The sequence below is a fragment of the Vanessa cardui genome, chromosome 15, assembly GCF_905220365.1.
Source record: "Vanessa cardui chromosome 15, ilVanCard2.1, whole genome shotgun sequence".
Classification (NCBI taxonomy): Eukaryota; Metazoa; Arthropoda; class Insecta; order Lepidoptera; family Nymphalidae; genus Vanessa; species Vanessa cardui.
The window spans coordinates 12225967-12241358 of NC_061137.1; the positions used below are offsets into that span (position 1 = coordinate 12225967).

General features: G+C 34.3%; 1 protein-coding gene across 4 annotated transcripts in view; it reads right to left on the reverse strand.

The window, feature by feature from the left end:
* LOC124535804 (protein PALS1) overlaps positions 1-15392 on the reverse strand; it is a 186687-nt gene that overhangs the window by 145255 nt on the left and 26040 nt on the right. For 3 of the 4 annotated variants that reach the window (XM_047112158.1, XM_047112161.1, XM_047112160.1), the window contains one exon: positions 6434-6567. In XM_047112158.1, coding sequence (XP_046968114.1) covers positions 6434-6567 — 134 coding nt within the window. Of the gene's footprint in view, positions 1-6433; positions 6569-15392 lie in introns of those variants that run through there. The other variant, XM_047112159.1, reaches the window with a different exon arrangement.

Consider the following 15392-nt stretch of genomic DNA (forward strand, 5'->3'; position numbering starts at 1 on the left):
TTAAATAATAACAAATTTGGGCTAAATTTGCCGCCCCCTCTTAATCTGCCGCCCTAGGCTCCAGCCTACTTAGCCTATTGGTAAATCCACCACTGTTTCATACTATCTATACAAGAAATAAGAATAAATTTCGACGATTCAATAACGCTTAAATGTGAAGTCTACTTAAATAAAATTGATTTGATTTAAGTAATTATTATTTTATTACTTTTGAGATCTAAATGGAATTCGATAATAAGACTACCGTTTCGCACTGAAAGTAATGTCTTCATTTTTAAAGCGATACAAAAAGCTGTATCGAGGTTGTCCAATATATAAATTACGTAACCGCTTAACCAAAATTGTGCTTTTGTAGATACAAAACTAATTTTAAACTTTGTAACTTGACTTGTAAACTTGCCACAAAATTGCATTATAAAGCGGTTATTAAAAAGGATTCACTTGGTGGTAGAGCTTTGTGCAAGCCTGTGGGTAGGTACCACCCACTCATCAGTTATTCTACTGCCAAATAACAGTACTCAGTATTGTTGTGTTCGCAAGGGACATAATATCCTAGTTCCCGAGGTTGAAGGCGCTTTGCCGATGTTAGAAATGGTTAATATTACTTATACCGCCCTTGTCTATGGGTGGTGGTGACCACTTACCATCAAGTGACTCCTTTGCCCATCAACCTACCTAAATAATAAATAAGACTATGATTGAGTTTTTTGTCTGTGATAGGATAGGTCCGTCATAATAGGTACCACAAACTTGCCAAACAGTATGCAGTTACAAAAATAATAACAATTTACGATCTTATTCAAATATCGAATAAAAAAAAACGTGTATAAGCGACGAGCAAAACCTCTTTATGTTTCTTATCATGTTTCTAATTTTATCTAAATGATCCATTATGCAAAGAGAAAATTTACAATTCATGTTATGGTATTGTTATCAACTCTATTGTTAGCCAATCAGAAATCACTTTTATCTGTTTAACTTTGACGAAAGGTATTTTTAAAGTTAATAATAAATTCCTTTTGTTTGTATTTTCTCCACTTTAATTTTCCCTTAGAAATATATGTCCATTTAGGCAATATTTTGAAAATTTATTGATGTAGGCAGGTACTAAAAACCTCCAAAAAAAATTTGTAACCATCTAGTTCACTGAAACTAGTCGAGTTACAATTAATACTGTATCTCCTCTTTGGTTAAGATATACAGACTCCTCTTTCCCAGTCAGCACTTTGGGCAAGAGTCCAGGGCCCCCAAATGGACTTAAAATCAACCCCCTCAGATCAAATAAGAACATACTTTACTTGGTGCTATTGGCAATGTGGCGAGGAATAGTTAATATTTTTAACAGTGCCAATGTCTTTGGTCGGTCGTGACCGTACGATAAGTGGCCCATATGCTCGTCCGCAAACCTATAGCATAAAAAATATGCATATTTAAGACGCCTCATTTATTCACAAATTAAAGAACAATGAAAGTTTCTTTATCTATTCTAACAAAATAGTGTTCTGTCATACTCATAATATCCATTATCCTAATATGCCTAGGGCCTCCAGTGGATTAAAAAAGGCCCTTAGGATATACCTGTGCAAATACTCGCAAAATTTCCTCTTCAAATTATTTTTTTAACCTTTACTAGCTTTGCTTTTACTTTGCCAGCGAGATATATTCATAACACTAATTAAATACAAAAACTCAGAGGTTATTAACCTTCTAGGTTAGGTCAAGATAGACGTTTCCCACACGCGGAGCCATCTTAATTAATTTAGACTTAGAGCTTACAACAGTTATTTTCACAGATCTTTCATTGATAGTCGTGCTAAAAATAATTAATCCGGTTCATACAAATTACGGAGGCTATCCTTAATGAGCAATAAAAACTGTAATGACAAAAAATTTTGACAACAACAAGTGGTTCCACAGAACGATAATTGTTTCGCGTCGGGAAAGATACGTGAAAAACAGTTTCAAGTGTACGCCATTATGTCAGCGTCGGAGCGAGACTTATGAAGTTGAGAAATTTTTACATTTTTAAAAGCAATTAATTACGTTTTTTTTTATGTGACACTCGGAATGGTGCATGCGCTTCGACTTGGTACCTCTTGTAATCGCTTGAAAGCAAACAAAACTTGAAACTTCAAACGAGGCGTGAAGAGGCATCTTGCGGGCCGGCATGGCGAAGGTGACTAGTGCAGCTCATTCTTGCTGTGCGTACTAGTCTTCTTCGCGTTTGGATTCCATTTCCACTTACCGTCAGGTGGAGTGGAGTCATATGCCTAACCGGATATTATAAAAAAAAACAACGTGAGATTGATCAAACTTGCTGATGTAGGATGAAGTTCACAGGAAATTAATATGTATTTAAAACCAAGGCAATTTTAAAACGCGCCAAAGTAGTATCAGGTTATGAGAATAATGATGTCCTGATTGATTTCGGTCATGGCGGTCAACAAGGGGAGCAGTCAATTGCACAAGAATGTGTCCAAACTCAGATACACTCTCTATTCCATTATCCTCATAATCCAATGGAACTTCAAATCATGACCGGAAATAATTTAGGCGCAGGACCGACAGCTTTACGTGCTATTTGAGGCACTGGAGTGTACACTTGTCTAACTGAGAACTTTCAACAGAAAACCTAACGAGTTATCGGGAATACGGCAATCAATCCCCTAGACCCATTAGGCAATCCCATAATATATAAAAACATACTTTCTTATTTACGTAGTCGTAAGCGAATATAAATCTTAATATTTACGTTATTACAATAACGTTTTAAACTAAAGGGTGATATTATAATTGGTTTTCTATTTCGTTTTTTCAATTTCATTTGAAATAGGCGAGCAAAAGAACAACCTAATACGTGGTGGTGGATAACATGTGGTAACTACCAGTGACGTGTAACTCGTAAGCGTCTTTCAAGCCACAGACACACAAATGTCAATTGGATTACTGATGAGTGCGTGTAACTTACTCCTATGCGATTTCACAAACATTTCTAACTTCGAGCATATATTGATTTTAGTTGCTCCAGTTGTGAGCAAACGTGAGTTTTAAGAATCTAATCAAACACCGGAAATATACCGAGACTTTTTATACTATTCCATTTGACATCGTGATGTCATTTGCAAGTGACCAATACTGTCCAATACTGACACAGTAATATGGTAGAATAACATGATAAAAAAAACCGTGTAATTAGTACCTGTTGACTTCCAGGCAGGATATATTAATTTAAATAATTGTATTAACTGACATGACTTTGTATTGTTTAAATGTTGAAAAAGAGTAACCACTGAGTTTCTTGCCAGTTCTTCTCGGTAGAATCTACTTTCCGAACCGGTGGTAGCTTCACTTAATTGTTAAATGACGATTCAAAAGTCGACTTGAATAAAGTTTATTTTAAATGATGATCTAAAAGTGCTTGTAAAAGCCCGCTTGAATAAAGTTTATTTGGATTTTGATTGACCCAGCGCCAAGGATATGGATAAATGAGTTACCTGATGGTAAAGGGTCACAACCGCCCTAAGATATTGGCAAATACATACTTGCACCGCCAATGTTCTATAAACCTTAGAAACTAAGATGTGTTATGTTTACTGCCTGCTACCACTAGATAACTCAACTTTTAAATTGGAACACTATAATACTAAGTATTTATCCAAAAGAATTTGTGGTGAATAGGTGGTACCATTCTAATTGAGTTTTCACAAAGCCCTATCACCACGTAAGTACATTTCTGTATATTTTGTAGACTAGTCGTCGGCGGCGGCTTCGCTCTAGTTTTAGAGTATTGGTTGTCATGTGTGTGTGTTGAGTGGAGATGGCCCAGTGGTTAGAACGCGTGCATCTTAACCGATGATTGCGGGTTCAAACCCAGGCAAGCACCGCTGATTCATGTCCTTAATTTGTCTTTATAATTCATCTCGTGCTCAGCGGTGAAGGATAACATCGTGACACCTGCATGAGACAAATTTCATAGAAATTCTGCCACATGTGTATTCCACCAACCCGCATTGGAACAGCGTGGTGGAATATGTTCCAAACCTTTTCCTCAAAGGGAGAGGAGGCCTTTAGCCCAGCAGTGGGAATTTACAGGCTGTTGTTGTTGTCATGTGTTAGGCAAAAAATAGCCTATGTCCTTTCCTGGAGTTCAAGTTTGCTTGCAAATTCCATCAAATACGGTTCAGCGGTTTGGTCGTGAAAGAGTGACTTACGGACAGAGTTACTTTCACATTGATATAGATTACATGACATATATGTAATTCAACTGAAGTAGTCTGGAAAGAAAATGTCGCTCCTGGCGCTTATGTAATATATATAAAGTTACACATCAACCCTTCAGCGTAATGGGCTCGTTATTCTAGATTGCAGAGTTTAGGCTACAGCTCAAAGGCTTTAGAGGCTCCGAAAAGGTATAATGGAGATAGTAACGTAGTGTAGTGAAATAAAATACAGCGAATGCGTAAACGAAATTGATTACTTTAAAAAAACCATTTGACTTAATTAATTGGTGAAAGAATATACGTAACTATAAAAATATAATTTCAAAAAGAATATACATGTACTAGGAAATAGAAATATTAAGAATAATATTTCGAAATTACTCGATTTAATGCTTACTAATTTAACAAAAAAAAAATATCATTTACTCCTTATTATATCAGTTATATTCCGTTGAAAGTCCCGTCAAAATCGGTCCAGCCGGTCCAGAGATAACTCGGAACAAACACACAGACAAACAAAAATTCGAAAAATTTTATTGTGGTATTTGTACCGTGTATACATACATATACATTGAGTAAAAAGGGCTATTTTAATATTACAAACGGACACTCCAATTTTATTATATGTATAGATAGCGTTCACCATAACTTCAGATATTATTGATCCATTACAGCATTGACAGATTTACTGCAGACAGAAGGGTTGAGTCTAGACTGATAGCTTATTTATTCAATTTGTAGTAAAAACTGTATGTTTCTCATGTGCTGCAGAAAGAAGTCTACAAAAGTTACTGGTATTCCTCTTCAATTGAACAATCTAGATATATGTATAAACTATATATACAATTTCATCTATATATACAAAGTATAAAAAAAACAATTGAGTTACTTGGAATGTAGTTAGGGCAAAAAAAATTATTATAAATAGCAGGTACTATTAAAATATTTAAATTCGCCTTTGCATTACATTCATATAGACAGGCCTTTATTCTATCATTGATAAAAGACGACGACCTCCGTGGTCGAGTGGTGTGTACACCGGTTTTCATGGGTACGCCACTCCGAGGTCCCGGGTTGGATTCCCGACCGAGTCGATGTAGAAGGTTTATTATTTTTCTATGTCGTCTTGGGTCTGGGTGTTTGTGGTACCTTCGTTACTTCTGATTTTCCATAACACAAGTGCTTTAGCTACTTACATTGGGGTCAGAGTAATGTATGTGATGTTGTCTCATATTGTCTCATAAAAAATACAATTGAAGTATTGGTATATAATATGTATGTATGGTATATAATAAGTAAGGGCGAAAAAAATCAATAGCCCGTACTTGTAAAATATTTAAATCCGCCTCTGCATTACGTATATATTGATAGATTATTCTATCATTGATAAAAGATTATCTTATAATATAATTACTTATCCCACCAAAAACATTAAATGTAAAATAATGCCAAGTCTCTCGATGCAGTCTTTCCATCGTAAAAAGTTTTGAGATCTCATAGCAGCCAAGTACTATTCAAATTATTTTGTAGTCCTACTACTATTATAAAGGCGAAAGTTTGTATGTATGGATGTATGGATGTTTGTTACTCTTTCACGTAAAAACTACTGAATGGATTTGAATGAAACTTTACCACAATATAGCTTATACATCAGAATAACACATAGACTACAATTTTTGAGGTTTCTAATGTGAGGTCGTAAAAAAACACATTTATTGCGCTTACATTGCAAACGCTGACTGAATCCTACAAGATAGATCAAAACAATGTACTACAGTATTGTACAACTTAAAAAGGTCTACAAAAAAGTCCGTGATGGTATATGTTTATCTCTTAGGAATAACCCACAATAACCATTCTTTATCCTTTACTTTGTACGAGAAATAATGGCTTATTTACGAAGCGATTTTAAGCGATTACTTGACTAGACGGGATGAACCTGAAGTCCACGCGAACGAAGTCGAGGGCAAAAGCTAGTTATAAATAAACATTTAGTAATTGTATCAATAGTTTTCTTTATATTATAATTATAGAGACTTGGCAATGAGCAAAAATTAAATGCTTGCTGCCTGGAATCATATGTAAATGTTACTGACGAGACCTGTGATCATATTATTTGTTATGTGTGAATCATGACGGTAGACACATACCGTCTAATCATGACGGCCCCCAGATACAGCATATAAATAATCACCTTTATATTTCTTACATACCTCTACAGATAACTTGGACATATCCACGGGAGTGATCCGCTTGAGCGCCGACAGCCGCTGCAAGCGCTGCCTCGCCTGCTCTTCGACCGCGATGAGGAACGCATCTTGAATTATGTTGTGCCCGATATCCGATACTAAAAAGAAAAAAATACATGTAAAATAACGCAACATGTTTATACTACGGCTTCGATCACGTTTAGTATGTCGGTTGTCATGTGCCAGGCTAAAAAGTAGCCTATCTTAGTCTTGGAGTTAAAGTTTGCTTCATACATAAATTTCATCATATTCGGTTCAATTTTGTCGTGACAGACAAACAGAGTTACTTTCACATTTATAATATTAATATAGATTAAAGAGATCCATTACTTTTGTAGTTTAATTAAATAGTTTGGATCGATGGTGTTAATTATCCCTTACAAACGCGCCACTGACTTTAGGAATTAAGATATTGTTTCTTCTTCCTGTAATTACACTGGCTAGTATTGCTTCAGATACTGCAATACAGTAGTGTTGTCCAGATCGATGTCATCACACTTCATTATTACATAGTATAAAAACAAAGTCGCTTACCGCTGTTTGTCCCTATGTATGCTTAGATCTATAAAATTACTTAACGGATTGTGATGTGTTTTTTTTAATAGATGGAGTGATTTTTGTGTATAATAGACAATACAGTAAAGAAATGCTGATTATTTTAGAAGTTTCCAATGTGGTGTTGTAAATAATCAAATTCTGTATAATATTTAATATCAGCATTGTACCCGTGCGTAGCCGGGCCGGACGCCAGTTAGTTATAAAAACTGTTCATTATTAGAAAATTCCATTTGATTACGTCACAGTGGTTAGGATTCGTAAATCTCAATGGATGATTGCGTTATTTGGTTCTATAGAATGATTCATTAAGCTATTTAAGAAAAGAATGACATTATCGTTTAGTTTTTTTTCGTTTCATATTCAATGAAATTAATACAAAAGTGACATTTCTTAAGCAACAATCGGTAGATAATAATCAAGAGTAATGTTTTAAGGATCACGTTGAAACACATTTCGTAAGATGAAATAGAAAATAGATATGAAGTAGAGAGAGAGAGAGAGAGAGAGACAGCATTATATTTAAGTGGTTTCACATCTAGCATGCACAATGCTGAACGTACAAATGTTTTTTTTATTTTATTTTATAAAGTCATGACTTATATTATTGATGCGAAATTGATTCCGATTGACTATTTGTTACATTGTTAGAAATTGTCAATTTATGGCAATCGAATCGTAATGGTTACTACTAATATTTTTTGTACTCTTATTTACTTATATTCTATAAACGTGACCCAGTTTCGGTTCAGAATATAATCGGGATTATGTCGTAAACAGTATAAAAGTAACAGCCTGTATATTTCCAACTGCTGGGCTAAGGCCTCTCCTTTTGAGGAGAAGGCTTGGATCATATTCCACCACTCTGTTCCAATGCGGGTTGGTGGAATACACATGTGGCAGAATTTCGACTAAATTAGACACATGCAGGTTTCCTCGCGATGTTTTTCTTCACCGCCGAGCACGAGACGAATTATAAACACAATTAAGCACATATATATAGTGGTGCTTGCCTGGGTTTGAACCCGAAGTCATCGGTTAAGATGCACGCGTTCTTACCACCTTAGCTCCTTCACACAGTATAATGGGAGTAAACAAATTGGATCGAAATAGAATCGTACTGGCGCCCTACTCATGGCACCGTAAAACCTGCATGATATGATGATAAAAGAAAAATAAATATAACTTAAAAGTCGCGGGAACCTGCAGAGCTTGTAAACTATTTTCATAGTCGGTCGCGTCAAGTGAAAGGCGTTTATTCGTTTTATCTATTTTTCGTATTCCGTATTTCATTTCAGATGAATAAAAATATTTTTAAATGCACATAATTGTGAAATTTTAAACCCGCTATTTCCTCGTTTTATATCAGCGAGGCCATCTCGATATTTTAATGTATTTTTTGATTGAAATGAAACTATTTTCGTAGCCGTGGAAAGGTCGCAGTTAAAACGGGACTATCCATAATTAATACACGCCATCTTGACCGGATTGGTGTTAAAATAACCTTAGGATTTAGCGTTAATATTACATTAAAATCTTTGCATATAATAAAATTGGGGTGTTTGTTTGTAATATTAAAATAGCCCTTTTTTACTCAATGCATATGTATTTATACACGGTACATATTATACCAAAATAACATTTTTTTGAGGGGAGTTTCACTGGCAGATAACTGATATAATAGGGAGTAACTTAGGCTACAATAATTTTTTTTTGTTAAATTCAAACGCGTACAAGCGGGCATTGCGGGCACAGTTAGTGTAATTATAAATATTACATTGTTCTACTATTTTTTATAGTAATTGTAGTGATTCATTTCAACAAGATGATTAAAACTGTTGAGGATTTAGGTTCATAGGTCTTCTCTACAAATGATGAGGTAACAGGCCTGCAGTGAAAAATTACAGACAGTAACAATACTTGCAGCTCTGTAAGAAAATCATTTTATAACAAAATACTTTCCGCATATATTAATAATACAAAAATAAAATTTATTATAATATAAAATAACTTTCATACTTAAAATGTATACTAGTAATAATAACGCCTACATGCAATGACTATTTAAATATTTAGTCATTTCGCATTACGTCATTTTGTACGTTGATGGTACTGTACTAGAACTATTATCAACGCGACTTTCGTTTCAACTTACAATGATATAATAAATACCACACATATGTACAGTTATCATTTAAATATACATATTACTAGCGACCCTCCCCGGCTTCACGCAGTTGCAATGCTGTTTGTTCACTATTTTTCAGCCATTCTCTATTATATTGTCAATGTATACATATAAACTTCCTCTTGAATCAAACTATCTATAAAAAAACCGTTTCAAAATCCGTTGTGTAATTTAAAAGATCTAAGCATACATAGGGATAGACAGTGGTAAGCGATTTTGTTTTATACTATGTAATGATGATGATGAATGAAAAATAAAATGGGTCAACTGATGGTAAGTGACACCATCGCAAATAGATTTTGGAGCACAAATTAGCCATTTATTCATCATCAATGAGCCGCCAAACTTAGGAACCAAATGCCGTGCTTGTTCTCACCCACGCTTTAAACCGAGACACAACAATGAGTATTGCTGTGACGTGGTAGAATGTATGATGAGATGAGATATAATATAAAAGACTGGTTGTTACCCAAGGTTTTACTCACGTTTTAGGGATGTGTTAGACAAAAAAGTACCCTATGTCCTTTCTTGCAGTTCAAATTCTCTTATGTCAAATTTAATCAGATTCAGATCATTGGTTTGGCATTGAAAGGGAGACAAACAGACATACAGATGTACTTTAATATTTATAATATGAATATAGATATCATTAAAAGTCTAGTGAAATGCCACGGTAATGGTTTCCGTGAATTTATTTGCAATTCACAGTCTACAGTGAAGAATAACACCGCGAAGGAAGACGCTGCGTTTCACAATATCTGTGTGCTGTTTAATTTACATACGTAGAAAGCCGAGTCCCAAACGAGCCATCTTATGAAGTGCTAACAACACATCTAGACTGGTTCTTTCACCTAGTTCTCCATCTAGTATCCAAAAAATATAGCTAATAGGTTTTTCTGTCGCTAAAATATGCTCTGAGTCTGTAAGTTATGTTTCTCATACCTACCATAAGCACACGCGTTGGTTTCGTCTAATTTCTATAGAGGTCTTGTCAACTTTACCCTCTGTCCTCACTTTTATAATCCAATATATTTCTAATTCGTCTCATCAAATAGAGTTTACCTATTTGCGTATACACTCGTGAGTTATAATATGTAATGTGCAGTTGACTCATCTCCTTTGAGAAATATTACTGAGGTCAAACCAGGAGAAAACATACTTCAAGACTTAAATCGAAGAGGCATAATCCTATCCTTACTATATTGTATGTGGTTACTGACAAGCATGGGATCTATGATGTTATATCTTTGACGAGTGATATCTATTGAGATGGGGTAGCATAAGAAAATAGTTCCAATGTAGCTGTTTCTTGAACGAGGTAGGTCTGGGTAGGTACCTCTCTGTCATAATTGTTATCGCCATCAACAGCAGTATTTAGTATTCTTGTGTCTAAAAAGAAACAAAGAACAAGAAGGTTGAGTGAGGTTTTAGACTCAATTTACTAGTTTCCAAGGTTGATAATTGGTTGTGCATTTGCGATTGCTTTGACCAATTAACGTCAAATGTTTTCCAACAAAGAACTTCTCAGATATATTACGTATTTTATTTACAAGTTCACAATAATTAGATATAGTCAACATTTAATTGACCCCAAAGAACAATAGCCTTGTGTAACTAATCCAGTCTTCAGCCGGTCGCTGATGTAACTGTATCGCCTGCTTTCTCTTACGTAACGTACAGCATAGCTATTATAACTATAGATCATTTTAATACAATGTGTCATAAAGAACTTACATCAGATCATTACTTTAAGGAAATTTATTTTTACCCTTGATAAACATGGTATTGGGTCAGTACAAAGATATATAATATGATATTTTTGGTGTAAGGTGATTAACTACCAAACACCCTTTCATCTTGAAATAATTTAGACCATAAAATTTTAATAGCATTAATTTATCTTTCAAAATTACGATACAAAAGTGTTCAGGAAATTGTTTACATTTGGAAACGAAAAGGGGTTATACAAGGGGTAACAGAGAGTATGTCTCTTTTCAAAAAACTCCTACAGGTTACAGAAAAGAGAGAGAGAGGAAAGATGTTAATCATCAAAAAACATCTCTTGAATGAAGTAATTCATTAGTGTATTTGAGGTATCCGATAAACGCAAAGGTAGTATTTTTTGGAACTTGGTGGTAGGGCTTTGTGCAAGCCCACCTGGGTAGGTACCACCCACTCATCAAATATTCTGCCGCCAAACAACAGTACGCATTATTGTTGTGATCCGGTATGAAGGGTGAGTGAGCCAGTGTAACTACAGGCACAACGGACATGTCATCTTAGTTCCCAAGGTTGGTGGCACATTGACGATGTAAGGAATAGTTAATATTTCTTACACCGTCATTGCCTGTGGGTGATGGTGACCACTTTCTATCAGGTGGCCCATATGCTCGACCGCCAACCTATACCATAAAAAAAAAACTTTCTGGACATAATTACCAATTCCAAAATGGTATTCTAAAATCAGTTCGTAGATATTTTTAACTTTGTCAATATCTTATGCTATAAAATTATTGATACATAAATGATTTTCCTCAGCATTAGACAATACGGAAGAAAAAAATGTTTTTTATTAAAAATATGCACTAAGTTATTTAATTAGTGGAAAGGCAGTGAGTTATTTGTCGGTTACATGCGATGTACTAATATAACAAAACTAAAGAACTTTATTTGTTTTAACACTCTAATCTCTGGAACTACGAATAGAGTTTGAAATATCATAACTGCATTATATAGCTTAGTTCTATAGGTTACTTAACATCAGAGAATCCAATATCAATAAAGGGTAATGAGGCGCCGCGAAACAGTTATTAAAATATATTTGACATGAATCTTTGATAAAACTATGTCGCCATTACAATGAAACATACTGAGTACATAATGTATTTTATAATTCATATTCAATCAGCAATCCTAAATTCTTAAACTGTCTGAGCCATGACTCAAGTCTCTGCAAAAGACCGCCCTAATAACGTATAATCAACTTTATACCTACAACAATAAGATTAAAATTTGAATAGCATATATAGAAATAGTTGTCGGAAGTTAAGCAATGGATGATTAAATATGTGCAAGCAATTATTATCCTTTATAGTATGCGATAGCAATCAGAATTGCGTGCATGTTCAAATATGCGAATGGGCCAAGCGTTGACTAATGTAGGTATTGTAACGCCCTCACGTGGAATACTAAGTAAGTGCTCTTATACACGGGATGTTGACTGTTTAACGTTTTAATTTCATCGGAACAGGCTTTTTTTAACTGCAATCATACAAACATTTTAAACAATTACATAAATAGAATTTAATTACTGTGATATGTAATTTATTCAAGACAACTTTACAATAATGCATTTTGATTCGACGATATTTCTTAACTTTACCACTCTTTTGGAAAACAGACATTTTGAGTAACGGCAAGAAGCTCGTATTGCTTTTAAATAACTAGATTTAGATTAGTGTTAATATTTACAAAATATTATGAATCAGTCCTGTATTGGAAGCGAGCCTTAACCCAAGCTTTTTATTGAAATATTTGAATGATAATATTTATTGTCTATTTTTTTAAACAATTTAATTTAAATTATCTTGTTATTTTATGATTCGAAAGTACCTAAAACAAACATCAATAAAATTTTGAATTTGTATTAGTTTATTTTTTTATAGAATTAGTAGATTAATTCAAATGAGCCGATCCTTCAAGACCTTTGCATTTGGTCTCGACTAAACAAAAAGAAAAAAATACATTTGTTGCGTTTTTTTTAGCCGCAAATGCGACACATAGTATATGTATAGCTAACATCTTGATGCGCATATCGGTAAGATTAAATATGGGAATGTACCACAAGTGCGCCGTTAATGAATAGATTATCTCAATTTAATATTCCGTTTGTGTCTCGACTGCGGCAAATACCGCTGAAGTTACTCTTGTAATAATTTTAATGGATTTTTTTTTACGATTGTGGCATGCCTCGTGGTTTATGATTAAATAATGGTAAAGTGCGGTGAAATAAAAGTAAAAATTAGTCATTAAAATACATAAGGAACATAAGAATTATTGTGAAAAACTGTACTAACTTATTATATAAATACGTTTTGAGTACTTCCTGATATCACACATTATTTATCATAAACATGTTATATACTTGATGGTAGGGCTTAGAACAGATCTTTTGAGTAGGTACCACTATTATACTACCATTGTACCGCTAACCAGAACACAGCAACACAGCACAATGTTGTTGTGTTCTGGTTGGATTTTGGAAGCACTCTTCCAACTCTTCTTGCGGACGTGACATCTTAGTTGTCAAACTTAGTGGCACATGAGCGATGTAAGGTCCATGGTGGTGACCACTTATCATGAGATTGTCCATTTGCCCTTCCGCCTATATATACCACAAAAAAGTTGTTCGTAATTTAAGTGACCCTAGAAAGCATTATCCCAAATTAATTAAGAAAATACAAATATGTATTCCTAATTACCCCAGCTTTCAAGCTTAGCACTTGTTTTAGGAGTGGTCATGAGAAAAGCCTATGAGGTCAGAATCGAACCTGCGACTTTTACATCGCTAGGCGGCCCGTACAACATTGCACTATTGACGCTTCATTTTACTACTCCTTTACTAAATTGTGTTGGTATTGAAATTCGATCAGAAAAATATGATTTATGTAATTGTCCAGGTTTGAATTTATAGTCAATAATTAAGCCGATCCATTCGATGAACCAAAGCGGCGTCATTGGGTGTAACGATGTGTTGTGCCATAAGGCTTCAATACAGTCGAAGCCTTTCAAGTGCAACCAATGATTATCCACTATTAATTTAAAAGATAGATAGTGACGTATGCTATTTTTAGAAAGAAAACACGTGTTCATACAACCGGTAAGAGCAAACTCGATTTTGCTATATAATCACTACGTATTATAAGTCCCACGGCTCTGTCTGTTTGTATGTTTGCGGTAAACTCCAAAACTACTAAACGGATTTTTATGCTGTTTTAACTTATTGACAGAGGGATTCACGAGGAAGGTATATATATATAATTTATTAAGGTTTTACGACCTCCATGGTTGAGTGGTGTGTACACCGGTTTTCATGGGTACGCCACTCTGAGGTCCCGGGTTCGATTCCCGACCGAGTCGATGTAGATTACCATTAGTTTTCTATGTTGTCTTGGGTCTGGGTGTTTGTGGTACCGTCGTTACTTCTGATTTCCATAACAGAATTTCTTCAAAATGTAACATTGGGATCAGAGTAATGTAAGTGATGTTGTCTCATATTTATTTATTTTTTATTTATTTATTGTGTAAATAAGTTGAAATAGAACGACAATTTCCTACCTGGAAGAACACCGCTGTGTGTGTGTTTATATATTTTTCTATTAGGTGTTTGTCACTGTGATACTTGTCACTTTATTAAACAATTTACTTTCATGTAAATATAACTACACCAGCCTGAATCAATTGTAAATGCATTAAAAAAAATCGAATGTTTTTTTTAAATTTCAAAATTGGATTGTCGATAAATCTGATTATGATACGACTATGACCTCCCATCATCATCATCTAAGATGTTATGTCCCTCGTGCCAATAATTTAACTAGCTCACAAGTCACTCCTTCAAAACAAAACATTGCATGTAACTGCTGAAAATCTTACCAGTATGTGATATCTAACAAGGGTTTGCGTAAAGTATGCTTACTTTCAATTCCAAACTTTAGGACCTTTTTGAACCAATATTCCTTTTAAATAATATAACCATTACATAAATAAATATTTATAGAAGATAATCTACTAGTTAGGTATAGCCCTTTGTTTTGCTCGCGTTTTAGAGGTTTGGTTATCACGTGTTAGGCAAAAAAAAGTAGCCTACGTCCTTCCTTGGAATTCAAATTTACTTCGTAACAAATCCTATCGAATTCGGTTCAGCGGTTTTGTAATGAAAGAACGACAGAGTTACTTTCACGTTTATAATATTAGTTCAGAGGTATAGATAATATCTGTAATTACCTCATTCTTACCTATTTGGTAACAACGGTACTATATTTTATATATCTTTAAATATATTAACTATATGATAAGTTCGTAGTTGTTTCGAGGCCTAGACGAACCGGTATTGAGTCATACTTCTAAAAACATAATGTAGTCAGGAGCTGTTATTAGGAGATCGATATTAACATAGAA